A 17,081-nucleotide genomic window follows, 5' to 3' on the forward strand; every position below is an offset into this window, starting at 1 on the left:
CATTAATCACCTTACACACTCAACATTAATCACCTTAACACACTCAACATTAATCACCTTACACACTCAACATTAATCACCTTACACACTCAACATTAATCACCTTACACACTCAACATTAATCACCTTACACACTCAACATTAATCACCTTACACACTCAACATTAATCACCTTACACACTCAACATTAATCACCTTACACACTCAACATTAATCACCTTACACACTCAACATTAATCACCTTACACACTCAACATTAATCACCTAACACACTCAACATTAATCACCTTACACACTCAACATTAATCACCTAACACACTAAACATTAATCACCTTACACACTCAACATTAATCACCTAACACACTCAACATTAATCACCTAACACACTCAACATTAATCACCTTACACACTCAACATTAATCACCTTACACACTCAACATTAATCACCTTACACACTCAACATTAATCACCTTACACACTCAACATTAATCACCTTACACACTAAACATTAATCACCTTACACACTAAACATTAATCACCTTACACACTCAACATTAATCACCTTACACACTCAACATTAATCACCTTACACACTCAACATTAATCACCTTACACACTCAACATTAATCACCTTACACACTCAACATTAATCACCTTACACACTCAACATTAATCACCTTACACACTCAACATTAATCACCTTACACACTAAACATTAATCACCTTACACACTAAACATTAATCACCTTACACACTCAACATTAATCACCTTACACACTCAACATTAATCACCTTACACACTCAACATTAATCACCTTACACACTAAACATTAATCACCTTACACACTAAGCATTAATCACCTTACACACTCAACATTAATCACCTTACACACTCAACATTAATCACCTTACACACTAAACATTAATCACCTTACACACTCAACATTAATCACCTTACACACTCAACATTAATCACCTTACACACTCAACATTAATCACCTTACACACTCAACATTAATCACCTTACACACTAAACATTAATCACCTTACACACTAAACATTAATCACCTTACACACTCAACATTAATCACCTTACACACTCAACATTAATCACCTTACACACTCAACATTAATCACCTTACACACTCAACATTAATCACCTTACACACTCAACATTAATCACCTTACACACTCAACATTAATCACCTTACACACTCAACATTAATCACCTTACACACTAAACATTAATCACCTTACACACTAAACATTAATCACCTTACACACTCAACATTAATCACCTTACACACTCAACATTAATCACCTTACACACTCAACATTAATCACCTTACACACTCAACATTAATCACCTTACACACTAAACATTAATCACCTTACACACTAAGCATTAATCACCTTACACACTCAACATTAATCACCTTACACACTCAACATTAATCACCTTACACACTAAACATTAATCACCTTACACACTCAACATTAATCACCTTACACACTCAACATTAATCACCTTACACACTCAACATTAATCACCTTACACACTCAACATTAATCACCTTACACACTAAACATTAATCACCTTACACACTAAGCATTAATCACCTTACACACTCAACATTAATCACCTTACACACTCAACATTAATCACCTTACACACTCAACATTAATCACCTTACACACTCAACATTAATCACCTTACACACTAAACATTAATCACCTTACACACTCAACATTAATCACCTTACACACTCAACATTAATCACCTTACACACTCAACATTAATCACCTTACACACTCAACATTAATCACCTTACACACTAAACATTAATCACCTTACACACTAAGCATTAATCACCTTACACACTCAACATTAATCACCTTACGAACGAAATAAAATATTCGCGGGATAGAAAAATTATCAAGAAATTAATATACTTTTAATATACTTTGAATATTATTTAAATCACCATAAAGATGACAGTCACGCCTGCTTAACAAGGCTACTTTAAGACTGTGAATCACGGAGGTTATCTTGAGACGATTTCGGGGCTTTAGTGTCCCCGCGGCCCGGTCTCCACTCCCAGGAAGCAGCCCACGAAGATCATAATTACAATAGAACTCAAACAGGATCAGGTAAATAAATCCATTCCAGGGGAGCTATCAGGAGAAAGCGCCAAGCAATTACGACTATATAGCACTTGGAAGGGGTCAGGATAAGGATTTGGGATGGGACGGATGGAAGGAATGGTGCCCAATCACTTGGATGGTCAGGGATTGAACGCCGACTAGCATGAAGATTTTTGGGGCAACTACTTGAGAAATATATTATGTTTTTCAATATATCTGGTATGCTGTTGAGTATGTCTGCTGTCCCATATGTATCTTATGTTTATAAATTGAGATTCTAAAATATAATTTAAACAAGTGTGAAGGTGTTGGAAGAGGGTGTTGGGATATGGGAAAAGGTGTGGTAATGGATCTGGTTGTATGGGTCAGGGTGTAGAGATGTGGGGAAGGATATAGTGGTGTGGTGGAGGGTGTGGTAGTGGGTGTGGTAGAATGGTGTGGAACTCACTAACCACAGACCTTTTCCTGTTCATAATCATGCTTCTAAACTCTGATTGCTTCCCAACTCTCCCACACACACACACTCCCATGCATTCTCTCTCACACCCCTCTCTCTCTCACTCCCATGCATTCTCTCTCTCTCACCCTCCCTCCTTCCCTCACTTCCACGCACCCTCTTCCACATCACTCTTACACCCCCTTTTCCCATACAACCCTCTTGCACACACACACACCCCTCACGCAATCACCCCATTCCACAAACCCCTCCTACATCCCCTCTCCAACACACCACTCTCCCACACTCTCCCACCACACACCCAAAGAACATATCATAACCCAACAATAGCGCCCACAAAAAACATTAATACACACACCATGATATGTATAATCATACAAACCCACGAAGCATACAAGTAGACCACATAAGCTCCACATACAACATTATATATACACACACCACTATACCCCCGGCCAGTATAGCTGCGCCTCGCCGCCAGAAGACTTTCATGGAATCGAAAATAAAGCGACCATCATACGGAATAAAATGGAAATAGGACTCACTCCGAGGTTGTGGAACGCCGCATTTTATTGCTGCTTATTATGCTGTCTTTTTCAAATTGATTCAATGTGTTTTCAGAACGTTGGGAGAGAGAGGGAAAAGAGTGGCTTACACGTGCCATTCTCTACGTGGGTGACGTGCCCACGTGCCCACACCTGCCCCCACGTACCCACCACTGTGGGCATCGAGGCAGATCTAGAAATGTGTCTTATTGCATCAATTATGATAATTGAAGATGCGGGGGGAGCTTCAAGAGGGCGCCGCCCCCGAAGCTGTGAACTAAACGGTGGACAAAGTTGCCCAATGTTGAGCGCCCCGAACTTGTACGGATATGACATATTCAGATGAAGTTGGTGCGCCCAAAATGTAATTTGCTTCGGGATTTGCAATATCGAATGTCATTGGGACAGTATGTAAATTATGAACGTTTTCAAGAGAGGATATATATATATATCAAGTGTTTAGCAAAATATTTCGTCTAAATTCTCCTGGTCAGTCCGGAATCGAGTCGGATTGGCTCCGGTGAAGAGATAGGACCGTCTAGGGTCACTTACCCCTGGAGAAGAAAAGGTCAGGTCACGGAGACGAGACTATAAGTGACTCGAGCGATGCTCAGGCGATTGCATACACCACTGAAACAAAGAGACGAGCGAACGAACGCCAGGCAAAAGAGGACTCGGACGGGAGAAAAGCACCACCTCGCCACCACCGCTGCTCGGTTCACTTTGGAATGGAACCAGGAATTCATTTTGTTATATTTGTTTTGCATTACTTGGGCGGCTGAGTGTCGCGGCGGCTCAAAGAACTTTAATAGAACAGATGGAAATTTTGTGTGTTCTCCACTATTCTTGGTGACCCCTGATGGTCTCTCACTATTCTTGGTGACCCCTGATGGTCTCTCACTATTCTTGGTGACCCCTGATGGTCTCTCACTATTCTTGGTGACCCCTGATGGTCTTCCACTATTCTTGGTGACCCCTGATGGTCTCTCACTATTCTTGGTGACCCCTGATGGTCTCTCACTATTCTTGCTGACCCCTGATGGTCTCTCACTATTCTTGGTGACCCCTGATGGTCTCTCACTATTCTTGGTGACCCCTGATGGTCTTCCACTGTTCTTGGTGACCCCTGATGGTCTCTCACTATTCTTGGTGACCCCTGATGGTCTCTCACTATTCTTGGTGACCCCTGATGGTCTCTCACTATTCTTGGTGACCCCTGATGGTCTCTCACTATTCTTGGTGACCCCTGATGGTCTCCCACTATTCTTGCTGACCCCTGATGGTCTTCCACTATTCTTGGTGACCCCTGATGGTCTACCACTATTCTTGCTGACCCCTGATGGTCTCCCACTATTCTTGGTGACCCCTGATGGTCTCTCACTATTCTTGCTGACCCCTGATGGTCTTCCACTATTCTTGCTGACCCCTGATGGTCTACCACTATTCTTGGTGACCCCTGATGGTCTCTCAATATTCTTGGTGACCCCTGATGGTCTTCCACTATTCTTGGTGACCCCTGATGGTCTCCCACTATTCTTGGTGACCCCTGATGGTCTCTCACTATTCTTGGTGACCCCTGATGGTCTTCCACTATTCTTGGTGACCCCTGATGGTCTTCCACTATTCTTGGTGACCCCTGATGGTCTTCCACTATTCTTGGTGACCCCTGATGGTCTTCCACTATTCTTGCTGACCCCTGATGGTCTCTCACTATTCTTGGTGACCCCTGATGGTCTCTCACTATTCTTGGTGACCCCTGATGGTCTCTCACTATTCTTGGTGACCCCTGATGGTCTCTCACTATTCTTGGTGACCCCTGATGGTCTCCCACTATTCTTGGTGACCCCTGATGGTCTTCCACTATTCTTGGTGACCCCTGATGGTCTCTCACTATTCTTGGTGACCCCTGATGGTCTCTCACTATTCTTGGTGACCCCTGATGGTCTCCCACTATTCTTGGTGACCCCTGATGGTCTCTCACTATTCTTGGTGACCCCTGATGGTCTCTCACTATTCTTGGTGACCCCTGATGGTCTCTCACTATTCTTGGTGACCCCTGATGGTCTTCCACTATTCTTGGTGACCCCTGATGGTCTCTCACTATTCTTGGTGACCCCTGATGGTCTCTCACTATTCTTGGTGACCCCTGATGGTCTCTCACTATTCTTGGTGACCCCTGATGGTCTCTCACTATTCTTGGTGACCCCTGATGGTCTCTCACTATTCTTGGTGACCCCTGATGGTCTCTCACTATTCTTGGTGACCCCTGATGGTCTTCCACTATTCTTGCTGACCCCTGATGGTCTCTCACTATTCTTGGTGACCCCTGATGGTCTCTCACTATTCTTGGTGACCCCTGATGGTCTCTCACTATTCTTGGTGACCCCTGATGGTCTCTCACTATTCTTGGTGACCCCTGATGGTCTCTCACTATTCTTGGTGACCCCTGATGGTCTCTCACTATTCTTGGTGACCCCTGATGGTCTCTCACTATTCTTGGTGACCCCTGATGGTCTCTCACTATTCTTGGTGACCCCTGATGGTCTCTCACTATTCTTGGTGACCCCTGATGGTCTCTCACTATTCTTGGTGACCCCTGATGGTCTTCCACTATTCTTGCTGACCCCTGATGGTCTTCCACTATTCTTGGTGACCCCTGATGGTCTTCCACTATTCTTGGTGACCCCTGATGGTCTTCCACTACTCTTGCTGACCCCTGATGGTCTCCCACTTATCTTGGTGACCCCTGATGGTCTCTCACTATTCTTGGTGACCCCTGATGGTCTTCCACTGTTCTTGGTGACCCCTGATGGTCTTCCACTATTCTTGCTGACCCCTGATGGTCTCTCACTATTCTTGCTGACCCCTGATGTTCTCTCACTATTCTTGGTGACCCCTGATGGTCTTCCACTGTTCTTGGTGATCCCTGATGGTCTGAAACTATTCTTGGTGACCCCTGATGGTCTACCAATATTCTTGGTGACCCCTGATGGTCTTCCACTATTATTGCTGACCCCTGATGGTCTACCACTATTCTTGCTGACCCCTGATGGTCTACCAATATTCTTGCTGACCCCTGATGGTCTCCCACTATTCTTGCTGACCCCTGATGGTCTTCCACTATTCTTGCTGACCCCTGATGGTCTCCCACTATTCTTGCTGACCTGGATGGTCTCCCACTATTCTTGCTGACATCTGATGGTCTCCCACTATTCTTGCTGACCCCTGATGATCTCCCACTATTCTTGCTGACCTGGATGGTCTCCCACTATTCTTGGTGACCCCTGATGGTCTTCCACTATTCTTGCTGACCCCTGATGGTCTCCCACTTATCTTGGTGACCCCTGATGGTCTCTCACTATTCTTGGTGACCCCTGATGGTCTACCACTATTCTTGTTGACCCCGATGGTCTACCACTATTCTTGGTGACCCCTGATGGTCTTCCACTATTCTTGCTGACCCCTGATGGTCTACCACTATTCTTGCTGACCCCTGATGGTCTACCACTATTCTTGGTGACCCCTGATGGTCTTCCACTATTCTTGCTGACCCCTGATGGTCTTCCACTATTCTTGTTGACCCCTGATGGTCTACCAATATTCTTGGTGACCCCTGATGGTCTTCCACTATTCTTGCTGACCTGGATGGTCTCCCACTATTCTTGCTGACCCCTGATGGTCTACCAATATTCTTGGTGACCCCTGATGGTCTACCAATATTCTTGGTGACCCCTGATGGTCTCCCACTATTCTTGCTGACCCCTGATGGTCTACCACTATTCTTGCGGAGATCAGCCACGCTGGTAATCAGATACAGAGGCGGGACCAAAGAGCCAGAGCTCAACCCCCGCAAGCACAACTAGGTGAGTACATACACACACACACACACGGGGCCTCGCGGCCGAGTAAACAGCGCTCGGGGGTCGTAGTCCTTAGGGCCCGGGTTCAATTCCTGGCCGAGGCAGAAACAAGTTGGCAGTTTCTTTCACCCTGATGCCCCTATTCACCTAGCAGTAAATAGGTACCTCGGAGTTAGACAGCTGTTACGGGCTGCTTTCTGTGTGTGTGTGTGTGTGTGTGTGTGTGTGTGTGTGTACTCACCTAGTTGTACTCCCCTAGTTGTGTTTGCGGGGATTGAGCTCTGGCTCTTTGGTCCCGCCTCTCAACCGTCAATCAACAGGTGTACAGATTCCTGAGCCTATCGGGCTCTACACTTGATCTACACTTGAAACTGTGTATGGAGTCAGCCTCCACCACATCACTTCCTAATGCATTCCATTTGTCAACCACTCTGACACTAAAAAAGTTCTTTCTAATATCTCTGTGGCTCATTTGGGCACTCAGTTTCCACCTGTGTCCCCTTGTGCGTGTGCCCCTTGTGTTAAATAGACTGTCTTTATCTACCCTATCAATTCCCTTCAGAATCTTGAATGTGGTGATCATGTCCCCCCTAACTCTTCTGTCTTCCAGCGAAGTGAGGTTTAATTCCCGTAGTCTCTCCTCGTAGCTCATACCTCTCCGCTCGGGTACTAGTCTGGTGTGTGTGTGTGTGTGTGTGTGTGTGTGTGTGTGTGTGTGTGTGTGTGTGTGTGTGTGTGTGTGTGTGTGTGTGTGTGTGTGTGTGTGTGTATGTGCGTAGGTTAGAAATATACGTAGTAGATATAATACAGGAAAAATAGACTGGTTACAAAGGCGGGGTCCAAGAGCTAAAAGCTCGATTCTGCTGGCCCAAATAATAAATACAAATAGTAAAAACATACACTGGTGCATGTATGAACATACACACACACACACACACACACACACACACACACACACACACACACACACACACACACACACACACACACACACACACACACACACACAACTTTACTGCCACAACAATCAACAAATACAAGAGAAAAAAACAAGAGTGAGAACACAAACAAAACAAATAAACAGGCAACAGGCAGCGTCACCAAGCTAAAAGCTGAACAATTATTGGCACAGCGGCTTGTCAGCAGCTCTTGCGGTCATTGGCTGTTAAGAGTCAGCAGCTCTTGCGGTCATTGGCTGTTAAGAGTCAGTAGCTCTTGCGGTCATTGGCTGTTAGAGTCAGCAGCTCTTGCGGTCATCGGCTTTTAGAGTCAGCAGCTCTTGCGGTCATTGGCTGTTAGAGTCAGCAGCTCTTGCGGTCATTGGCTGTTAGAGTCAGCAGCTCTTGCGGTCATTGGCTGTTAGAGTCAGCAGCTCTTGCGGTCATTGGCTGTTAAAGTCAGCGGCTCTTGCGGTCACTGGCTCTTAAGAGTCAGCGGCTCTTGCGGTCATCGGCAGTTAAGAGTCAGCGGCTCTTGCGGTCACAACACACAACAAACAGATACACCCGATTGACAAACTACAACCAAGAGACAAGTACACCCATTTGGCATAGACACCCGATTGACAAACTACAACCATCTGCCAACTACGCTCAATTGAAGACAGGTTGGCTAATACAGAAGTATAAGAAATACATACATAGCACAAATACAGAGCTACAAGAAGCACAAGATATACATAAGTACGGTCAAACTTAAAGGATCCACATAACCTCCTGCAGCCGCACAGCATAAATTTCCAGGGGGCGAGTCCCATGGACATTTGATAATATTCTAGACTTGGATTTCCAGGGGTCCAGCTTCCAGGGGTCCAGCTTCCAGGAGGCTAGCTTCTAGGAGGCCAGCTTCCAGGGGGCCAGCTTCCTGGAGTCCAGCTTCCAGGGGGCCAGCTTCCAGGAGGCCAGTTTCCAGAGGTTCAGCTTCTTGGAGGCCAGCTTCCAGGGGTCCAGCTTCCAGGAGGTCAGCTTCCTGGAGGCCAGCTCCCAGAGGTCCAGCTTCCAGGAGGCCAGCTTCCAGGAGTCCAGCTTCCAGGAGGCCAGCTTCCAGAGGTCCAACTTCCAGGATGAAGGCTACACATCGAAAAGTCCAGACCAGCAATCAACAGCCAGTTAACACATAATTACATTCTACCCACTTCAAGACCCCGAACCAACACAAAGACAGTAGAAGCAAGAACATAGGTTCTTAATAATGACCTATTATTATCCATTATGTATCATCCTCTTGTTCATCTCAATCACGTCCTGTACCACCTCACCCCAAGAGAATATAAGCTCTTGCTAAAGCACTGTAAATTTGTCTTTGAAGATGTAAGGAGTGACCTGTAGCCACGTGTCACAGGTAACGGTAACCCAACCTGATCCTGGCAACCACTGTGTCGCACAGTCTGGTTCGTGCTGTCCATATTCATAGGCTTCAAATCTAAACAAACTGTAGCTTTTTATATTAATGCTTTCAGGCCTTTGGGAGTCAGTAATTTCTTTTATATTAGACCCGAGTGTTTGGAACAATACAGTCTTGACAACAGAGATGGGGATACTTAGGTCTAATTCAACTTCATCCTTGTTAAACGCTCATTTGGCTGCAATGATTGTGTGCTAATGATGGGTTATATTTATGAGAGGTCCAGCTTCATGGGACTCTAAACCCTTCATGTAGATTTTTTCTTTTAACATATTTATGTAAATATGTATTTGTGCTAACTTAGATTATATGAAAGGGAGTACAGAGTGTGTCAAGAACTAGCTACGTAATGCTAAAAATTCCCATAACACAGGATGGTTACTCATACAGAGGCATGTGATCAGTAGTCTGCACTGACAAACTGTCGATGTTTTACGAGAATAATATAAAAAACACAAGAACAAATAACGTAGCAGTGATATTAGAAATAAATCTCCATCTTGCAAAGGCTGGTTAGCCACACGTGAAACTCTACGGACTTTGGTCTCCTATTTACACTATCTCTGAGATTTAAGTTGAATATCGGTGTTCCAGAGGTGAGCAAAGGCACTAACCTTCTTGGCATCGTACAGTTGGCGGGAACTATGTGGCCTCAAGGACTTACCTGTCTGGAGGTACCTGGAAGACCCTGCAAAAAAAAAACATTCCTATTAAACCCAATTCCTACCCGCCAAACACACACTGAAACTACGACGTTGGTACAACGTTCGAACAAGTATGACCACCTCCTAACCAGTTATAACAACCAATATAACAAGTTGTAACAACGTTCTAATACGTCATAAACACGTTAAGCCAAGATGTAACAACTTTATTACAAGTTGTTACAAGCGGAAAATTGAGACAGTTTTGGTTTGTGTTTCCAAGGTGGTGTCTTAACCCCCTTACTAAGACTTGGGGGAGTCGATCCTGTTCTTGGTGCTACGTGTAGAGGACAGGACAGTCCTTCAGATCACACACATGATACTGGCGTGATACATCAGTGGGAACAAAATCATTTCGGGGCAAAAGGGAGTGACTTGGGCCGGGAGGTTCCGGTGAATCCCTCCCGGTGGATTAAATATAGAATTCCGGGTTACTTATCCATTATCCTATCGTTCCAGAGTGGATTATTCAGAGACCCAACGTGACGCTAACGCTTCTTAAGCTGTATGTGTCCAAGGTGGTGGGCAGGAAACAGCGGCATGTATCCAGGATAGTGGGCAGGAAACAGCGGCATGTATCCAGGATAGTGGGCAGGAAACAGCGGCATGTATCCAGGATGGAGAGGAGGAAACGGCGACATGTATCCACGATGGTGGGAAGATACAGCGACATGTATCCAGGATGGTGGGGAAGATACAGCGATATGTATCCACGATGGTGGGGAAGAAACAGCGACATGTATCCAGGATGGTGGCGAAGAAACAGCGACATGTATCCACGATAGTGGGGGAGACACAGTGACAAGTATCCAGGATGGTGGGGGAGATACAGCGACATGTATCCAGGATGGTGGGGGAGATACAGCGACATGTATCCAGGATGGTGGGGGAGATACAGCTGCATATATCCACGATGGTGGGGGAGAAACAGCGACATGTATCCAGGATAGTGGGCAGGAAACAGCGGCATGTATCCACGATAGTGGGGAAGAAACAGCGACATGTATCCAGGATAGTGGGGAAGAAACAGCGGCATGTATCCACGATAGTGGAGAAGATACAGCGGCATGTATCCACGATAGTGGGGCAGGAAACAGCGGCATGTATCCACGATAGTGGGCAGGAAACAGCGGCATGTATCCGGTAAAGCGACTCCTAACAGCCATTTCGCCTAATCCAATAAATGAAGCTTAAATCAGATAAGAATGTGGAAACAAGAAAGCAATGACGGAACACAGGAAGAGAGAAGCAAGAAAATCAAGATAGGGAGAACATGGATGATAAATCTAGAAGAGGAAGAACAGGAGAAAGTAGAACAGTAAGTATGACCTGGTCGAGGACTGGGCCGCGGGGACACTAAAGCCCCGAAATCATCTCAAGATGAGAGAAGAAATGCAGCCCGCTGTTGGAGAAAATAAAGATCGAAAGAACAGGATAAAAATAAAGGGATGAACAAATCAGAACAACAGAACTCATGAACAAGGAAGATATGGGATGGGACACCCATGTTCTTTCAGGTCATTTTCAAGGTTAAATGCTAAGCTATTAAGGCTATATAGCAAATGCATTATTATTATAGTATTCACGATGAAAGAAAGCGTTGTAAATTAACCAGACCACACACTAGAAGGTGACGGGACGACGACGTTTCGACTTGAGAATGGTCCAGGACGGACCGAAACGTCGTCGTCCCTTCACCTTCTAGTGTGTGTGGTCTGGTCAACATACTTTAGCCACGTTATTGTGACTCCTCGCCTGCAAGCGTTGTAAAAATTATATTTAGCTATCAATCAACAAATACAAATATGGAGAAACTTACTACCATCTTGAGGTTATCTTGAGATGATTTCGGGGCTTTAGTGTCCCCGCGGCCCGGTCCTCGACCAGGCCTCTACCCCCAGGAAGCAGCCCATTACAGCTGACTAACACCCAGGTACCTATTTTACTGCTAGGTAATAGGGGCATAGGGTGAAAGAAACTCTGCCCATTGTTTCTCGCCGGCGCCTGGGATCGAACCCGGGACCACAGGATCACAAGTCCAGTGTGCTGTCCGCTCGGCCGACCGGCTCCCTGTCAAGCACCATGCCCTAGTGCTTGAATGAAGGTGAATTAGAGACTCAATATATGTATATATTGAGTCTCTCTCAACCTTACTCTTCAGCCTTCTAACCCTCATTATATACATATTTGTATTTGTATGTACCTGACCTACCTAATGGTATAAATCCAATATGCCAAGTATTGTCACATTATACGGCCCTTATAGCCGTATAATGGCCGTATAATGGTTATGGTGAGCCCTTTACGGACTCATCATAACTCGTGCTACATCATAATCATATCATAATTTGTACATTTTTAATTGTGTGTTAAGAAAAATGTGGAAACTCATTGTTTTAAACTACCAGCAATTTGAGAGTTGGGCGTTTGGGTATGAGACTCAATCCTGGATTCTCCTGGATTGGATTGTTGGAGAATCCAATCTTGATGTACTCGCACTAGATGAGTACATCAGGGAGAGTACATGTAGACGAGTACATCTAGACGAGTACATCAGGGAGAGTACATCTAGACGAGTACATCTACACGAGTACATCTAAACGAGTACATCAGAGAGAGTACATCTACACAAGTACATCAAGGAGAGTACATCTAGACGAGTACATCAAGGAGAGCACATCTAAGAGAGTCCACCCGCGTGCAAGCTCAAGGCCCCAAGAACGACGAGAAAGAAAACGGGACCATCACCAGACTCCAAGCCAAAAGTGACGTCACGAAGACCAGCACAGAGGAAAAACTGGAAGAAAAAACGGAAAACAAAGAAGAGGAAAGTGTGTGTGGGTCCAAAAAAGTGCTTCAAGTGGCCGTAAGTTCGAGTTTAGGAGGAAGTAACCCGGTTTGACCCCCCCTAACCCCCCCTTGCACCGACCCTGTCTGCCAAGGAAACCGGGCCTCCTCCTCCTCCTTGCTTCAAGACTCGGCCCCAGACACGATTCAATTAACCCTCATTCGATTTCGTGGATTTAGACAGATGGTAGTTTGCCCTCTCGCAATCACCCTCGTTTAGGGCTCTAGAAGAAATTAGAACAGAGACAGAAGTTTATGGCTGTGTTTTGTCATGTTATCGCAATCGGGGGTACTAGTTTCTGCTATCTTATTACTGTGTGTTGCCATGTTATCGCGATTGCGAGTCCTGGTCTCTGCTATCTTATTACTGTGTGTTCCCATGTTATCGCTATCGCAAGTCCTAGTCACTGTTATCTTATGGCTGTGTGTTGCCATGTTATCGCGAGTCCCAGTCTCTGCTATCATATGGCTGTGTTTTACCATGTTATCGCGATTGGAAGTCCCAGTCACTGCTATCTTATGGTTGTGTGTTGCCATGTTATCGTGATCGTCGACCGGAGTCTGAGTGATGCTTCTATCACTGTTGTTCGTGAAGATGCTGGGGAAGCATCGCGCGGAGATGTGTTTTTCATCTTGTTTATCCGGCTCCCAGACAGCATCTTGTCCCCCATCTTACAGCCCCATCTTACAGCCCCATCTTACAGCCCCATCTTACAGCCCCATCTTACAGCTTTACCCACGCTGCTGTCCTCCTCAGGGTGATGCTGTGGCCTCGTCGGTACAGCAGCGATCTTGCAGCTTGCTGAGTCGTGAGATGTGCTTCCAGGATTGAGTCTCATGCCCAAACGCCCAACTCTCAATTTGGTGGTAGTTTAAAGCAATGAGTTTCGACATTTTTTGCTGAACACGGAGTTTAAAATGTACAAATTCTTGGAGAGTCGTCGTTCGATTCCCCAATATCCCAAGCGCTATAGGGGTTTCAAGTTATAGTCATAGTGGTTTAGCACGTTCTCCTGATAATTACCCTCCGTAGCTTCTTGGGGGATATCTTGAGGTGATTTGGTGGTGGGTTATCTTGATTTGGTTATCTTGATTTGATATAGCTCTATAGCTCATAGCTATAGAGCTATATCAGCAGGTGTAGTGATAGTGAATACCTGTGAGCATAAGTATGTGCAGTGACGGTTTCCCTTAGAAGTAATTATCAAAAGAAGGCGTCAAGATTTCCCTTAGTATCTTGCACGTTGTTATCATGTCTCTACTCCTGTTCTTTAGGGTAATGAGCTTTTCTACTTTGTGTATTTCACTCTTGCAGTGAGACCAGCCTCGTTGCAAGACCAGTCTTATTGCAATACTAGACTTGTTTCAAGACCAGTCTTATTGCAATACTAGACTTGTTTCAAGACCAGTCTTATTGCAATACTAGACTTGTTTCAAGACCAGTCTTATTGCAATACTAGACTTGTTTCAAGACCAGTCTTATTGCAATACTAGACTGCTTGTAAGACTAGATTTATTGCTATAGTTGTTTTCCTTTTTCTTTTCTTAAATTTCATGTCTTGCATTACAAAGGTTTTCTTGTTCGTGCAAATGTCTTCATCTTCAGAATGGTGTTTGTTTACACAGTCGTCCAAGTGTGTTATTGGTCAGACACGGCGCTCACTGGCACTCTTCAACCTGTTTACCTTATGTACGACACCCCCTTAACCTCTCTCTGTCTCTGTCTCTCTCTGTCTCTCTGTCTCTCTCTCTCTCTCTCTCTCTCTCTCTCTCTCTCTGTCTCTCTCTGTGTCTCTCTCTCTCTCTCTCTTTCTGTCTGTCTGTCTGTCTGTCTGTCTGTCTGTCTGTCTGTCTGTCTGTCTCTGTCTGTCTGTCTGTCTCTGTCTGTCTGTCTGTCTGTCTGTCTGTCTGTCTGTCTCTCTCTCTCTCTCTCTCTCTCTCTCTCTCTCTCTCTCTCTCTCTCTCTCTCTCTCTCTCTCTCTCTCTCTCTCTCTCTCACTCTCTCTCTCCCTTTCTTTTACCACATCTTCCTCCAATTCTCCCCAACCCTCTCCTCCTTCCCACCTTATTTCCCCTTTCACCCCCTCTTTCAACTCTCCCTTACACCCTTACACCCTACCCTATTCCATCCGCTTCTTTCACCACTTACCCTTCCCTTATACCTTTACCCCACCCCCCCCTAACCCTGCATCACCCCCCAATCATCCCCTTACAACACCCCTCCCTAAAAAACACCTCACCCCCCCCTCTCCCCACCCCCCTCCCTATCACCCTCCGTATCATTCTCCCCCCTCCCTATCACCCTCCCCCCTCACCACCCCCCCCCCCTTCCTATCACCCTCCCCTCTCCCTATCACCCCCCCCTCACCCCCTCCCTCTTGCCTATGCTTCTCTCATCATGATAAAATATTAGCCTCGTGATACGCATAATATTATTCCGCTACAACAAGGGGCATCATCATTGTTGCATCGGAAGTGGCGTGTTAGCGTGTAAGGGGGGAGGGCGGTGTGGGCGTGATGAGTGGGCGGCGTGGGTGGGATGGGCGGGATGGGTGGGTGGGCGGGATGGGTGGGTGGGCGGGCGTGATGAGTACACCTACCTTCCATCGGGATTGATGAGAAGTATACCGGGATACATGATAGTCTACCTTGTTGCACGGCTCGTGGCGTGCAATGGAGAGGAGGAGGAGGAGGAGGAAGAGGGGAGAAGAAGTAGGAGGAGGAAAAGGGGAGAAGGAGGAGGAGGAGGAGGAAGAGGGGTAGAAGAGGGAGGAGGGGGGAAGAGGGGGAGGAGGGGGAGGAGGGGGAGGAGGAGGTATACTTAACTATCATTGTCTATGAGGACGTGAAGTCATCTAATATGCCCCCCCCCCCCCACTAGCCTTATACCTGTTGCATTACAAGTTAACTACTCTGTCTGTCTTTCAAATTCTCTGTCGAATCGGGCCAGAAAGTTGTAAATGGACCTTCACAATATCCTACTTTAGAGTATTCCACTTGTTAACTACCCTTACAGGGTACAAGTACTTTCTTAAGTCCCTTCGGCTCATCTGCGTTTCCAGCTTCCACCTGTGTCCTATTGTTCTGCTTTCTCTCAGTTTGTATAGGCTATCCTGGTCCATGTTGTCTATTTCCCTTGGTATCTTGTATGTTGTGATCATATCCTCTCTGTTCTTTCTATCCTCTTGGGTTTGTGAGAGTTAATTTCATTAGCCGGTCTTTGTAGCTTAACCCTCTTAGCTCTGGCACCAATCTTGTTAAAAATCTTTGTATTATTATATTGTGAGTTTGTGCTTCACAAGGTGAATATTCGAGCATGCTGGTGATGGGTATTCCAGTACTGGTCTAAACAATGTAGATTGCCACAATCGACTTGAGAATGGTCCAGGACGGACCGAAACGTCGTCGTCCCTTCACTTTCTAGTGTGTGGTTCGGGCAACATGCCTTAAAGGAACCCGGTCGGCCGAGCGGACAGCACGCTGGACTTGTGATCCTGTGGTCCCGGGTTCGATCCCAGGCGCCGGCGAGAAACAATGGGTAGAGTTTCTATCACCCTATGCCCCTGTTACCTAGCAGTAAAACAGATACCTGGGTGTTAGTCAGCTGTCACGGGCTCCTTCCTGGGGGGTGGAGGCCTGGTCGAGGACCGGGCCGCGGGGACACTAAAGCCCCGAAATCATCTCAAGATAACCTCAAGATAACCCAGATTCAGGTTTCAAAACTATGTTTTTATATTTGCCAGCGTCACATATGCTGATGTTATCCTGTTTATGTGTGTCTCTGGTGTTATTGTGGGCATTATATTCACTCCCAGATCCTTCTCTCTTTCTGATGCCTGTAGCTGCCTTCCCCTTGTGGTGCAGACGCCTTCTCGTCTCCTCCTCTCTCTCCACCTTTCCCATCCTCATTACCTTACACTTGTCGGGATTGAATTCTATCAGCCATTTGTTTGACCACAACTGGAGTTTGACAAGATCCTCCTGTAACTTCCTGCAATCTTCATCTGTTTGCACGGTCCTCATCACCTTTGCTTCGTCTGCAACCATTGACATGTACGAGTTCCTTCCCCTCGGGCAGGTCGTTCACATGAATCAGGAACAGCATTGAGGAGGATGGAA

At 45.8% G+C, this 17,081-nt stretch overlaps 2 protein-coding genes across 2 annotated transcripts in view; one reads left to right on the forward strand and one right to left on the reverse strand.

Annotated features, from left to right (window-relative positions):
* The window catches only part of LOC123767469 (aggrecan core protein-like), a 31,276-nt gene extending 20,553 nt beyond the window's left edge, over window positions 1–10,723 (reverse strand). Inside the window, exons 1-5 of the mRNA XM_069313175.1 lie at window positions 10,609–10,723; window positions 10,026–10,099; window positions 9,365–9,569; window positions 8,788–9,077; window positions 3,919–6,312 (exon numbers count right to left, since the gene is read on the reverse strand). Coding sequence (XP_069169276.1) covers window positions 3,919–6,312; window positions 8,788–9,077; window positions 9,365–9,569; window positions 10,026–10,099; window positions 10,609–10,723 — 3,078 coding nt within the window. The remainder of the gene's footprint in view (window positions 1–3,918; window positions 6,313–8,787; window positions 9,078–9,364; window positions 9,570–10,025; window positions 10,100–10,608) is intronic.
* Window positions 10,724–10,754: 31 nt separating this feature from the next.
* Window positions 10,755–11,231, forward strand: LOC138356836 (putative surface-exposed virulence protein BigA). Its single transcript, XM_069313176.1, has one exon. The coding sequence runs from the start codon at window positions 10,755–10,757 to the stop codon at window positions 11,229–11,231; it is 477 nt and encodes a 158-aa protein (XP_069169277.1).
* Window positions 11,232–17,081: the final 5,850 nt, after the last annotated feature.

This window comes from Procambarus clarkii, chromosome 74, assembly GCF_040958095.1.
Source record: "Procambarus clarkii isolate CNS0578487 chromosome 74, FALCON_Pclarkii_2.0, whole genome shotgun sequence".
NCBI lineage: Eukaryota > Metazoa > Arthropoda > Malacostraca > Decapoda > Cambaridae > Procambarus > Procambarus clarkii.

Excerpts from the sequence above, each read along its gene's own strand:
- LOC138356836 (XM_069313176.1), top strand. The coding sequence starts at position 10,755 with ATGTATCCACGATGGTGGGAAGATACAGCGACATGTATCCAGGATGGT.